Consider the following 13577-nt stretch of genomic DNA (forward strand, 5'->3'; position numbering starts at 1 on the left):
GGCTCACACCTGTAATCCCAGCACTGTGGGAGGCCTAGGCAGGCAGATGATTTGAGGTCAGGAGTTGGAGACCAGCTTTGCCAATATGGTGAAACCCTGTCTCTACTGAAATACAAAAATTAGCCAGGCATGGGGGCGCATACCTGTAATCCCAGCTACGTGGGAGGCCGAGGCACAAGAATTGCTTGAGCCTGGGAGGCAGAGGCTACAGTGAGTCAAAATTGTACCACTGCACTCCAGACTAGGTGACAGAGTGAGACTCCATTTCAAAAAAAAAAGTAATAAGAAATCATTCAACTATATACGAGACTTTGTCATAATTCAAATATAAAGGAGCTCCTGCTTTTCTGCAAGAAAATCTTATCCAGTATTCAGGCTGGGGGATGGGGAAGACCCTAAGTTTCAGTTCAAGGCATTTGGGTTGCCTCTAAATATCTTCCATCCTTAACATTGCCCAACTCAAAACACCAAAGTTGGGAATTGCAGCTGCTGGTGGTGTTCAGACTGTGGTGTATACAGCCATTATGAGAACACTGGACTTGTGTGTGTGTGTCTGTGTGTGACTAAGTCTCACTCTGTCACCAACACTTGAGTACAATGGCACAATCTCAACTAACTGCAACCTCCACTTTCTGGGTTCAAGTGATTCTCCTACCTCAGCCTCCCAAGTAACTGGGATTACAGGAGCCCACCACCACACCCGCCTAATTTTTTTTCTTATTTTGAGGCGGAGTTTCACTCTGTCACCCAGGCTGGAGTGCAGTGGTGCAATCTCAGCTCACTGCAACCACTGCCTCCCTGGTTCAAACAATTCTCCTGCCTCAGCCTCCTGCATAGCTGGGATTACAGGCACATGACACTATACCTGGCTAATTTTTGTATTTTTAGTAGAAATGGTTTTTTGCCATGTTGGCCAAACTGGTCTCAAACTCCTGACCAGTGGTCCACCTACCTTGGCTTCCAAAAGTGCTGGAATTACAGGTATGAACCACTGTGCATGGCCTAATTTTTTGTATTTGTAGTAGAGATGGGGTTTCTCCATGTTGGCCAGGCTGGTCTTGAACTCCTGACCTCAAGCAATCTGCCTACCCCGGCCTCTCAAAGTGCTGGGATTACAGGTGTAAGCCACTACACCCAGCCTTTTCTTTTGTTTCAATTAAAAATGAAACACAGCCAAGCCTGGTAGCTCATGGCTCTAACCCCAGCGCTTTGGGAGGCTAAGGAGGGTCAATCACTTGAGTCCAGGAATTCAAGACCAGCCTGGGCAGCGTGGCAAAATTCCATATCTACTAAAATTACAAAAATTTACTGGGTGTGGTGGTACACACCTGTTGTAGTCCCAGCTACTAGGGAGACTGAGGCCAGAGGACCCCTTGAGCCAGGGATGTGGAGGTTGCAGTGAGCCATGATCATGCCACTATACTCCAGCCTCCAGCCTAAGAAACAGAGCAAGACTCTGTCTCAAAAACAAATAAAATAAAATAATAGAAACACAAGTTTTAGCTCCTTTTTTAATCCTTTAGTTGACATTGTGATTATTATTTTCAAATGTAAGATTCTTCACTTGATATTTGTTTGAGGGTTTTTAGCCTCCTTTGTTAACTTCTCTCTGAAAGTCAAAGAAACAGAATTCCTTGGTTATATGACTTCTTAGCTAATTTCTAGCTGTGTCTGGAAAAATCTTTTTTTTTTTTTTTTTTTGAGACGGAGTTTCGCTCTTGTTACCCAGGCTGCAGTGCAATGGCGCGATCTCGGCTCACCGCAACCTCCGCCTCCTGGGTTCAGGCAATTCTCCTGCCTCAGCCTCCTGAGTAGCTGGGATTACAGGCACGTGCCACCATGCCCAGCTGATTTTTTGTATTTTTAGTAGAGACGGGGTTTCACCGTGTTGACCAGGATGGTCTCGATCTCTTGACCTTGTGATCCACCCGCCTCGGCCTCCCAAAGTGCTGGGATTACAGGCGTGAGCCACCGCGCCCAGCCCTGGTTTCTTAATTAATAACAAGACTACCTGAACGACAGAGCCTTGGGAGGGATACAACAAAAACTTTAAAAGAAAAACAAAAAGACTACCTGTCAGTCTTCCCATTGAGGGTCAGTGGGTCTTTTCTGCATTTGGCTACCCTTAAATACTACAGCAGTTTTTGCTCCACTGCTTTTTGCTTTCTGTGTACCTACGCAAGGATTTCTGAGCTTTGTGTCTCTGTGGAGATATTTCATTTGGTTAAAAAAAAATTTTTTTCCCATATCAGACAGGTAGTATGCCAACATCATACCAGGGTTTGAGGGAGGCGTATCTCTTACGTGAGTGTAAAAACTCAGTCGTTGCCAGGCCTGGTGGCTCACACCTGTAATCCCAACACTTTGGGAGGCCAAGGTGGGCAGATCACTTGAGGTCTGGAGCTGGAGAGCAACCTGGCCAACATGGTGAAACCTTGTTTCTACTAAAAAATACAAAAAAAATTAGCCAGGCATGGTGGCAGGCACCTGTAATCCTAGCTACCCAGGAGGCTGAGACAGGAGAATCGCTTGAACCCAGGCGGTGGAGGTTGCAGTGAGCTGAGAACGAGCCATTGCACTCCAGCCTGGACAAGAAGAGCAAGACTACATCTTAAAAAAAAACAAAAAACCCAGTCATCAACTTACGAATTACAGAAGGATCCAAAAATAAAATATCTTTTATTAGATTCACAGAAAACTAAGTAGTGCTTTAAATTTGTACATGATTGTTCTTGTTTTGTAATCATTGCTGACTTGTGGATACTGCATTAATGATTTTTTTAAAATATTTTATCCCACCAGGCAACATAGAGAAATCTTCTCTCCACAAAAATTTTTTTTAAAAAATTAGGCCGGGTGTGGTGGTTCATGCCTATAATCCCAGGCTGAGGCGGGTGGGTCACCTGAAGTCAGGATTTTTTTTTTTTTTTTTTTTTTTTTTTGTTTTTTTTTGAGACGGAGTTTCGCTCTTGTTGCCCAGGCTGGAGTGCAATGGTGCGATCTCGGCTCACCGCAACCTCCAACTCCTGGGTTCAGGCAATTCTCCTGCCTCAGTCTCCTGAGTAGCTGGGATTACAGGCACGCGCCACCATGCCCAGCTAATTTTTTGTATTTTTAGTAGAGACGGGGTTTCACCGTGTTGACCAGGATGGTCTCGATCCCTTGACCTCGTGATCCACCCGCCTCGGCCTCCCAAAGTGCTGGGATTACAGGCTTGAGCCACCGCGCCCGGCTTGAAGTCAGGATTTTAAGACCAGCCTGACTATCATGGCAAAACCCTGTCTCTACTCAAAATACAAAAATTAGCTGGGCGCCGGGTGCGGTGGCTCAAGCCTGTAATCCCAGCACTTTGGGAGGCCGAGGCGGGTGGATCACGAGGTCAAGGGATCGAGACCATCCTGGTCAACATGGTGAAACCCCGTCTCTACTAAAAATACAAAAAATTAGCTGGGCATGGTGGCACGTGCCTGTAATCCCAGCTACTCAGGAGGCTGAGGCAGGAGAATTGCCTGAACCCAGGAGGCAGAGGTTGCGGTGAGCCAAGATCGTGCCATTGCACTCCAGCCTGGGCAGCAGAGTGAGACTCCATCTCATTCATAGATAGATAGATAAAATTTTTAAAATTAACCAGGCATAGTGTTGTGCTCCTGTAGTCCCAGCTATTTGGGAGGCTGAGGGAGGAGGATCGCTTGAACCCAGGAGGTAGAGGCTGCTCTCAGCCATGACTGCACCACTGCACTCCAGCCTAGGTGACAGAGTGAGACCCTGTCTCAGAAAAACAAATAAAGATGATGCAGAATATATTTGAAGTTACTGGCTGTTCGTTTATTTATTGAAAAACAAATCTTGGCTGGGCACAGTGGCTCACACCTGTAATCCCAGCACTTTGGGAAGTGGAGGTGGGTGGATCACCTGAAGTCAGGAGTTCCAGACCAGCCTGACCAATATGGTGAAACCTGTCTCTACTAAAAATACAGAATTAGCTGGACACAGTGGTGGGCGCCTGTAATCCCAGCTACTCAGAAGGCTGAGGCAGGAGAATTGCTTGAACCCAGGGAGGTGGAGGTTGCAGTGAGCCAAGATCACGCCACTGCACTCCAGCCTGGACAACAAGAATGAAACTCCATCTCAAAAAAAAAAGAGAGAGAGAGAAAGAGAGATTTTTAGTAGGGATGAAATATGTCTCAGACTATTTTTATTTTTATTTATTTTTTTTTTTTGAGACAGAGTTTCGCTTTTGTTAGCCAGGCTGGAGTGCAATGGCGTGATCTCGGCTCACCGCAGCCTCCGTCTCCTGGGTTCAGGCAATTCTCCTGCCTCAGCCTCCCGAGTAGCTGGGATAACAGGCACGCGCCACCATGCCCAGCTAATTTTTTGTATTTTTAGTAGAGACACGTTTAACCATGTTGACCAGGATGGTCTCAATCTCTTGACCTTGTGATCCACCCGCCTCGGCCTCCCAAGGTGCTGGGATTACAGGCGTGAGCCACCGCGCCCAGCCTGTCTGAGGCTATTTTAATTTTGAAAAAATCAATCAGGTGATCATAAGGAAAATAGCTTGAAGTAAGAGACTAGAAGAAGCAGTTTCGTAAACCAGGAGGTGGTGCATCTGACCATGTGCATCTGACCTGGCATTGGTGGGCATAAAATAGATTGTGTGAAAAGCAAGAAGCCTTTCAAATCGAATCTGATTGGCGCTCTGGTGCTTTTAGACTCTTCCAGCAGCAAGAGACTGGAGGAATCTGATTCTCATGCTATACACATGGGCATCTATTCTTGGATCTCTCTCAATAGAACAGCATAAATTTGCCAATGGTGAACTACTTTCTGAATTGATATGTATACTTTGTTCTACTTAGCTAATAGGAAATTGTTATAGTATTATTTATTCATTTTTTTTTTTTTTTTTTAGAGATAAAGTCTTATTCCATCATCCAGGCTGGAGTGCAGTGGTACAATCATAGCTTATTGTAGCCTTGAACTCCTGAGCTCAAGCAGTCCTCAAACCTCTGCCTCCCAAAGTGCTGGGATTACACACATGAGCAGTGACATGATTATGGCTCACTGCAGCCTCTATCTCCCAGGCTTAAGTGATCCTCCTATCTCAGCCTTCTGTGTAGCTGGGACTACAGGTGTATGCTACCACACCCAGCTAATTTTTGTATTTTTTTCATAGAGGCAGGGTTTCGCCATGTTGCCCAGGCTAGTCTCAAAATCCTGGGCTCAAGCAGTCCACCTACCTAGGCCTCCCAAAGTGTTGGGATTACAGGCATGAGCCACTGCACCCAGCCAATTGATCAATTTTACCTAAATAAATTTAGATTTCAATTTAAGGACATAAAATATGAGACATGTATCCAATGTTTAATAACATAATATACCCAGCATTATTTTACATTGGGTATTTTTGTGATGTTACACTTTTCAGTTTAGAATCTGTTTTCTCATTTTAGGTTTTTGGGCCATTTATATGCTGCAGAAGCCCTCATCTCTCTCGACAGAATATCTGATGCCATTACTCACTTGAATCCGGAGAATGTCACTGATGTCTCCTTAGGGATCTCTTCAAATGAGCAGGACCAAGGTTAATGAGGACACCTTTGATCAGAACTGGTCGCTGTTTCCACTTCCTTCCTGTCATAATTCAGGATGTGTGGAAACTTAAGGGCATGGTGGTAAAGAGAAGAAAGTTTTAGTTCAGCTTTCCACATTTTTGTCTACTTACTTTGTAGCAGTTTTTTGCTAAGTAGACTTGAGAGTTAGTGATCACATGGTCTAAATTCTCACTTTTGAAAGTCTGGTACTGTTAGAATGGTTAATTTTCATTCTGATACTATTTTTTCTTTTCCTTTGGAGTGACTCTGCAATCCATAGGAGAATAAAAATGTTGCATTCAAGAGTCAGTTTTAGAGCTGGCACGGTGGCTCATGCCTGTAATCCCAGCACTTTGGGAGGCTAAGGCAAGAGGATCACCTGAGCCCAGGAGTTCAAAACCAGCCTGGGCAACCTAGTGAGACTTTGTCTCTATTTTAAAAATAGGAAATAAAGAAAAGTTTGTTTTAAATCATTGCTAAATTCTTAAATAATTAAAGCTAGGTGATATTCACTTTACTCAAGGTTAGCGCTCAGGTTTGAGGTGGTGGTGGGTGGTGGCATTCTGACATCTTTTAATGGAATCTCCACTACATGAAAAGTAAATAAATTGCTTCATATGAGATGTCCATTTCATTAAAAAAGTTTAGAAAATATGCTCTCCGCAGGGTACAGTGGCTCACACCTGTAATCTTAACACTTTGGGAGGCTGAGGTGGGCTGATCACCTGAGGTCAGGAGCTCAAGACCAGCCTGACCAACATGGTGAAACCCTGTCTGTTCTAAAAATACAAAATTAGCTGGGCATGGTGTTACCTGCCTGTAATCCCAGCCACTTGGGAGGTTGAGGCAGGAAAATTACTTGAACCTCAGAGGTGGAGGTTGCAGTGAGTTGCACCATTGCACTCCACCCTGGGCAACAAGAGCAAAACTCCATCTCAAAAAAAAAGAAGGTATACTCTCTACCTTCTGAGCCTGAGGAAAAAAAATATATATATATGCTCTGTTGTTCTGCCCCTCAGATTTATTTTCATGTTTTTGTAGGATCAGACAAAGGTGAAAATGAAGCAATGGAATCCTGTAAGTAAGAAGTTTTGTGATACTTAAGTAGCCTGCCCTATATCCCAAAAATTTAGACTCTGAATCTTCTGTGTTCATTTTTCTGCCTGAGGAATACTGCTGTACTGAGTGGCTCCTCAGTACAATAGATTGGGTTGTTCCCTTGCCCATGGCATGGCCTCTTCACCAGTGTCTACACTCTTTTTCCCCAGCTGGGAAGCGGGCCCCTCAGTGCTACCCCAGTTCCGTCAACTCTGCCAGGACTGTGATGCTGTTCAACCTTGGCAGCGCTTACTGCCTCAGGAGCGAATATGACAAAGCCCGAAAGTGTCTCCATCAGGTGAGTCCAGAGAGTGGGAGGAGCTAAACCTTCTAAAGCAGCCAACACAACTTTGAGGTTTATGTTTTTTGTTATTTTGTTTGAGGCATCTGGTCAGTTTGTTAAACATTGGAATATTACTTTCCAGAGTTAAAAATATTCTTGCAAGGTAAACAACTAATCAGCATTGTAAATGAACCTAGACACTTAATGGAGAGTTTTCTTGATGATTTTACTTTAAAAAAAAAAAAAGTTTTTGCTGGGCACAGTGGCTCATGCCTGTAATCCTAGCACTTTGGGAGGCCAGGGCGGGCAGATCACAAGGTTGGGAGTTTGAGATCAGCCTGGCCAATATGATGAAACCTCCTCTCTAGTAAAAATACAAAAATTTGGATAGCAAGTTAGCAGTTAAAAAAAAAAAATTAGCTGGGCCTGGTGGCGGGCGCCTGTAATCCCAGCTACTCAGAAGGCTGCAGCAGAAGAATTGCTTGAACCCAGGAGGCAGAGGTTGCAGTGAGCCGAGATGGTGCCACTGTACTTCAGCATGGGTGACAGAGTCAGACTCTGTCTCAAAAAAAAAAAAAATTTAATTTCAAATCAGCGGAATAAAAAGCAACTTGGGGCCGGGCACAGTGGCCCACACCTTTAATCCCAGCACCCTGGGAAGCTGAGACAGGCAGATCACTTGAGTCCAGGAGTTTCAGATCAGCCTGGGCAACATAATGAGATGTTGCCTGTCTCTACTATAAATACCAAAAATTAGCCAGGCGTGGTGGCGCATTCCTGTAGTCCCAGGTACTCCAGGTGGCTGAGGTGGGAGGATCACCTGAGCCTGGGAGGATGAGGCTGCAGTGAGCTGAGATGCCACTGCACTCCAGCCTGGGCAACCAGAGTGAGACCGTGTTTCCAAAAAAAAAAAAAAAAAAAGTAACTTGACAATTTTAGTGATTACAATTCCAAAAGATGAAAAACTGTCTAAAAGATCATTTATATAAATAATTGTACATCTGTACAATTGAAGACAATGTAGCTTTAAACTCTAGGTACTAAAATGGAAAGATGTCCAAGACATACTAAATGAAAAGTGAAAACAGCACGGTGTGAAACAGCTTCTATATAATTTTGTATATATGCATAAAAGATATCTGAAAGGACACACCAAGAAACTTTTATCATTAGTTGTAAGGGTGGCAGGATGAATACTACATGGCTGAAGCATAGAATGAGAGACACTTCACTGTATACTCTTACGCTTTTAAATTTTGAATTGTGTAAATCTGTTTTCAAAAAGTTAATTATTGGCCAGGTGTGGTGTCTCACGCCTGTAATCCTAGCACTTTGGGAGGCCGAGGTGGGTGGATCACCTGAGGTCAGGAGCTCAAGACCAGCCTGGCCATCATGGTGAAACCCCATCTTTAAAAAATAAATAAGTAGCTGGGCGCAGTGGCTCAAGCCTGTAATCCTAGCACTTTGGGAGGCCGAGGTGGGTGGATCACGAGGTCAAGAGATCGAGACCATCCTGGTCAACACGGTGAAACCCCGTCTCTACTAAAACTACAAAACATTAGCTGGGCATGGTGGTGCGTGCCTGTAATCCCAGCTACTCAGGAGGTTGAGGCAGGAGAATTGCCTCAACCCAGGAGTCGGAGGTTGCGGTGAGCCGAGATCGCGCCATTGCACTCCAGCCTGGGTAACAAGAGTGAAACTCCATCTCAAAAATAAATAAATAAATAAATAAATAAAAGTTAATTATTAAGTCCACCTTTCAGAAAGCTAGTACTATAGAAACTCCATACACACTAAAGAAAGCTGCTGGCAATATGTAACTAAAATAAACTTCTGAATTCTGCCACTGAAATGGTGCCTCATGAAGCTTCCAGGAAGATTTTGATTGGATCTCTTTAGTAGGTCACCTGCCAATCCCCTGGACCAGTCATGGGCATGGAGTCATACCTGTAGTAGGGGACTGGGTACTACCATTGGCAGCCCCAGAGGAATCTCACAAAATTGGAAAGAATTCCTCAAAAGGACATTCATTCAGCAAATATCTGTTCAGCAGTTACTTCTGAGCTAAGCCATGGGAATAAGATTGTAAATAAGCAGACATGATACAACCTTGCCCCTGTAGACCTTTGCAGTTAGGAGAGACCTTCCTAAAAAGGGAATTGCATGGTCAGAGGCTATGCAAGATTTTAAGACGTCTAACATAGAAAGTTTGTATCAAATGGTACATTCTCCAGCAGCATGAGAAGGTCCACATCCCCACATGCTTGCCACAGCAACGAAGTTGAAATTAAACCTCTTCTCGGGCCGGGCGCGGTGGCTCAAGTCTGTAATCCCAGCACTTTGGGAGGCCGAGGCGGGTGGATCACGAGGTCAAGAGATCGAGACCATCCTGGTCAACATGGTGAAACCCTGTCTCTACTAAAAATACAAAAAATTAGCTGGGCATGGTGGCACGTGCCTGTAATCCCAGCTACTCAGGAGGCTGAGGCAGGAGAATTGCCTGAACCCAGGAGACGGAGGTTGCGGTGAGCCAAGATCGCGCCATTGCACTCCAGCCTGGGTAACAAGAGCGAAACTCCGTCTCAAAAAAAAAAAAAGAAAAAAACACCTCTTCTCAGGAGATAGGGTGGCTTTCATAAAAAGACTATGTGGCTTTCACATAAGTTCCTGCTTTTGCAAGCAACCTTGTTGTGCCTAGAAGTGGTGATGCTTTACCACGTGGAAAATAACACAAATTCTATTTAGTCAACTTAGTGGCATCTGGTCAGCATTTCTGATCCCAGATCAGAAAAGTGACAGACTGTCCAAGGGTAACAGTGTTTGATATTATCTAGGCACTGCGTGTATGAGTTCAACTGGTAAGAGTTCAAGTGTTTCACTCTTTTCAGTAGCAGGCTAGGGTGTTGAACAGCCCCTCTCAAAGTGCCCCCAGACCCCAGTCAGTACAGCAAAACAGGGCTTTTGATCCAAGTTACAGTGTGTACAGTCCAGCTCAGGTTCTCGGACAGCAGGTGGCCATGGCTGCTGCCACGCTGGGAGAGACAGATGGGGTCAGGCCTGGTTCGGGGTCTGAAGGGGGTTTTGTTTTGGTCCCTTGGTTTTTAGGTTAATCCAGTGGCTGGACCTTTGTTAATTGGGAGGCCCACCCTGCCTGGGAGGGAAGAACAATGATGTGAAGAGTTGGAAAGGGCTCCGAGTAGATGTTTCCGAGGTTGCCTGCCCACCACTAACCATTCTGAACAGCCAGTAAGCAAAACGCCATTAAATCTCATGCAGATGTTGCCTTTAATTCTTACATTTTAGAGAAAGCTTCAGACTGTGGTCAATGCAAAGAACGGTAAATAAAATGTGTTACTAGCCACTTGGATAGAAAATAGAGATTTTAATATCCACAAAATGGTGTAAAAACGAGCTTGCCTATATAGCTTGCCTAGAAAGCTTAGGCCTAGAAGTATAAAATCTCATTTTCCGAAAAGAGTTATTATTCCTCAGTGGTGTGGCGAGAGGAATAAAAGCCTCCCCACCTCATTCATGAGGAACTTCTTAGAAGTACATGCTCTGGGCAAGACTCCTCACTAGTCTGGGATTTCTCCTAATGCTGCCAGAAACCAACCTAGTGCACATTTCTGGTCCTTCCCAACATCTCCCACATTTAAGCTTCTACCTTCAGTACCATTTCTCCCCATGTTCTGCCTATGCAGTATCTACGTTGCAAGGACTGAAACAGGCCTCCCTTACCCCAAAGCTCTATTTGAAAGAAACTTCTTTCTTTCTCTCCATATTCACAGCACATTCACTGGCCTTTCTCCCTGGCATTTAGGTAACTTTGTTTGGATTATTGTTAGTTATTTGCATGCTCGTTTATTATCAGGGGAAGTTCCTGTCTATCTCCATACCCACCTCTGGCCAATAAGCATTTGTAGAAGTCCGTTATCTGATTGGATTAAGGGAAGAGGCAGAGCAGTCTGGAAGCAATGAGCAACTAAAACTAGATGGGGAAATACAAGTTGATAATAAAGTGCGGAATATTTTCCTGTAGCCCAAAGAGGCCCAGACTGAGAAAATAAACCTGTAATTTCAGCACTTTTGTCCAAAGCAGTCCAGGCTTCCTTTACTCAGGACTGAGAGAAACTGCTGGCTCCTACCCAGATCTAGGGGCAGCATGTTGCCTAAACTAGCAGATTATTTTATTGGACTAAATTGTACTGTTTCAGTCCTTAAGAATGGGGACATCAAACATACCATGTGGTACATTTTTCTGTATTGCTATTTAAGTTTGAATTCTTATTCCTGATATTGACAACTTAACAGTTTACTGAGATGTTACTTAGGAAAACAAATGGGCACACAGATTTTGTAAATGTAACTGTCTGTGTCTGTTGTGAAGAGCCACCAGCAGACCTGGACGGCTAACTAGAGTATAATATCAGGGGTGTCCAGTCACCCATCTCAAAATTCAGAGTATTACATGTCTAGCTTAATTGGCAGGTTTGAAGACAAAGGGAGCTGAGGCTCATCACAGCAGAACAACAGGTAGTCCCTAGGAAGTCATGCGGGAATGGGCTTGAATAAGTTTGTTGCCTCGTTGTTGGTTGGCAGGTGTACTTGGAGTGTATATCTTAAGCTGTTCGTTTTTCATGGGTGTCTTTCTGTTTTGAGCAAAGGCGGCTTCAATGATCCATCCTAAAGAGGTGCCCCCTGAGGCCATCTTGCTGGCAGTCTACCTTGAACTGCAGAATGGTGAGTAATTCTCTCTGGTTAAGACCGTATCCCTTCTAAGAGCCAAGATTTTTTTGTTGGGAAACAGAGTCTCACTGTGTTGCCCAGGTTGGAGGGCAGTGGCAGAATTAGAGCTCTCTGCAGCTTCCAAACTCCTGGTTTCAAGCAGTCTTCCCACCTCAGCCTCCAGAGTAGCTGGGACTACAGGTATACGCCACTGAGCCCAACTAATTCCTTAAATTTTTTGTAGAGATGGGGTCTCACTTTGTTGCCCAGGCTGTTCTCAAACTCATGGGCTCATGCAGTCCTCCCATCTTAGCCTCCCTCGTAGCCAGGATTGCAGATATAAGCTATCATTCTCAGCCAATCCTAAGATTTTTAATGTCTGTTTTTTTTCTTCAGAGTCAAAACTTTGCCTTCCTTGAAGATATGACCCATCAAATTTTTTTTGAGATGGAGTCTCGCTCTGTCACCCATGCTAGAGTGCAGTGGCACAGTCTCAGCTCACTGCAACCTCCACCTCCCAGATTCAAGGTTCAAGAGATTCTCCTGTCTCAGCTTCTCAAGTAGCTGGAATTACAAGCACCTGCCACCATGCCTGGTTAATTTTTCTGTTTTTAGAGAGGTTTCACCATGTTGGCCAGGCTAGTCTTGAATTCCTGACCTCAGATGATCCTCCCACCCTGGCCTCTCAAAGTGCTGGGATTACAGGCTTGAGCCAGCGTGGCTGACCCATCAAATTCTTCTACATAAAAATATAGTTAGGAACTGGGCGCAGTGGTACATGCCTATAATCCCAGCACTTTGGGAGGCTGAGGTGGGCTGATTGCCATAGTCCAGGAGTTCAAGACCAGCCTGGGCAACATGGCAAAACCCTGTCTCTACAAAAAATACAAAAATTAGGCTGGCTTCAGTGGCTCCCGCTTGTAATCCAAGCAATTTGGGAGGCTGAGGTGGGCAGATCATGAGGTCAAGGGTTCGACACCAACCTGGCCAATACAGTGAAACCCGTCTCTGCTAAAAATACAAAAATTAGCTGGGCATGGTGGCGGGTGCCTGTAATCCCAGCTACTCAGGAGGCTAAGGCAAGAGAATTGCTTGAACCCAGGAGGTGGAGGTTGCAGTGAGCTGAGATCACACCACTGTACTCCAGCCTGGGCAACAGAGCTACACTCCGTCTCAAAAAAAAAAAAAAAAAATTAGCTGGGTGTGGTGGTGTGCACCTGTAGTTCCAGCTACCTGGAAGGCTGAAATGGGAGGATCACTTGAGCCCTGGAGGTCAAGGCTGCAGTGAGCTGAGATCATGCTAGAATGAGACCTTGTCTAAAAAACCAATAATAGGCCAGCGCAGTGGCTCACGCCTGTAGTCTCAGCACTTTGGGAGGCTGAGGCGGGCAGATCACCTGAGGTCGAGAGCTTGAGACCAACCTGACCAACACGGAGAAACCCCATCTCTACTAAAAATACAAAATTAGCCCAGCGTGGTGGTGCATGCCTGTACTCCCAGCTACTCGGGAGGCCAAGGCAGGAGAATCACTTGAACCTGGGAGGCAGAGGTTGTGGTGAGCCGTGATCATGCCATTGCACTCCAGCCTGGGCAAGAAGAGCAAAACTCCACCTCCAAAAAATGAAAATAAAAAATATATATACAATAATAAATATCTATATCTATCGTTAGGGAGTTTTTGGTATCCTACAATTACTCCTTACGGGTTAAGCTTATTTTATAAAGTACAGAATTTTAACTTCTGACACTTAATTATAATTAATCCCTATTAACCATTCTCCTAGGCAACTAAATGACTAATTGAGAACCTGAGTTAGAATGCAGTTGCTTCAGGTTGTACACTTTAGTATTTTGAACACAGACATTAACAAGTTTT

General features: G+C 44.7%; 1 protein-coding gene across 6 annotated transcripts in view; it reads left to right on the plus strand.

Annotated features, from left to right (window-relative positions):
- CNOT10 (CCR4-NOT transcription complex subunit 10) overlaps positions 1-13577 on the plus strand; it is a 95074-nt gene that overhangs the window by 79818 nt on the left and 1679 nt on the right. For 5 of the 6 annotated variants that reach the window (XM_032268714.1, XM_032268722.1, XM_032268728.1 and 2 more), the window contains 4 exons: positions 5454-5584; positions 6636-6671; positions 6863-6990; positions 11640-11715. In XM_032268714.1, coding sequence (XP_032124605.1) covers positions 5454-5584; positions 6636-6671; positions 6863-6990; positions 11640-11715 — 371 coding nt within the window. Of the gene's footprint in view, positions 1-5453; positions 5585-6635; positions 6672-6862; positions 6991-10080; positions 10222-11639; positions 11716-13577 lie in introns of all 6 variants that reach the window. The other variant, XR_004265536.1, reaches the window with a different exon arrangement.

This window comes from Sapajus apella, unplaced genomic scaffold (genome assembly GCF_009761245.1).
Source record: "Sapajus apella isolate SASKATOON/1434 unplaced genomic scaffold, GSC_monkey_1.0 scaffold4, whole genome shotgun sequence".
Lineage (NCBI taxonomy): Eukaryota > Metazoa > Chordata > Mammalia > Primates > Cebidae > Sapajus > Sapajus apella.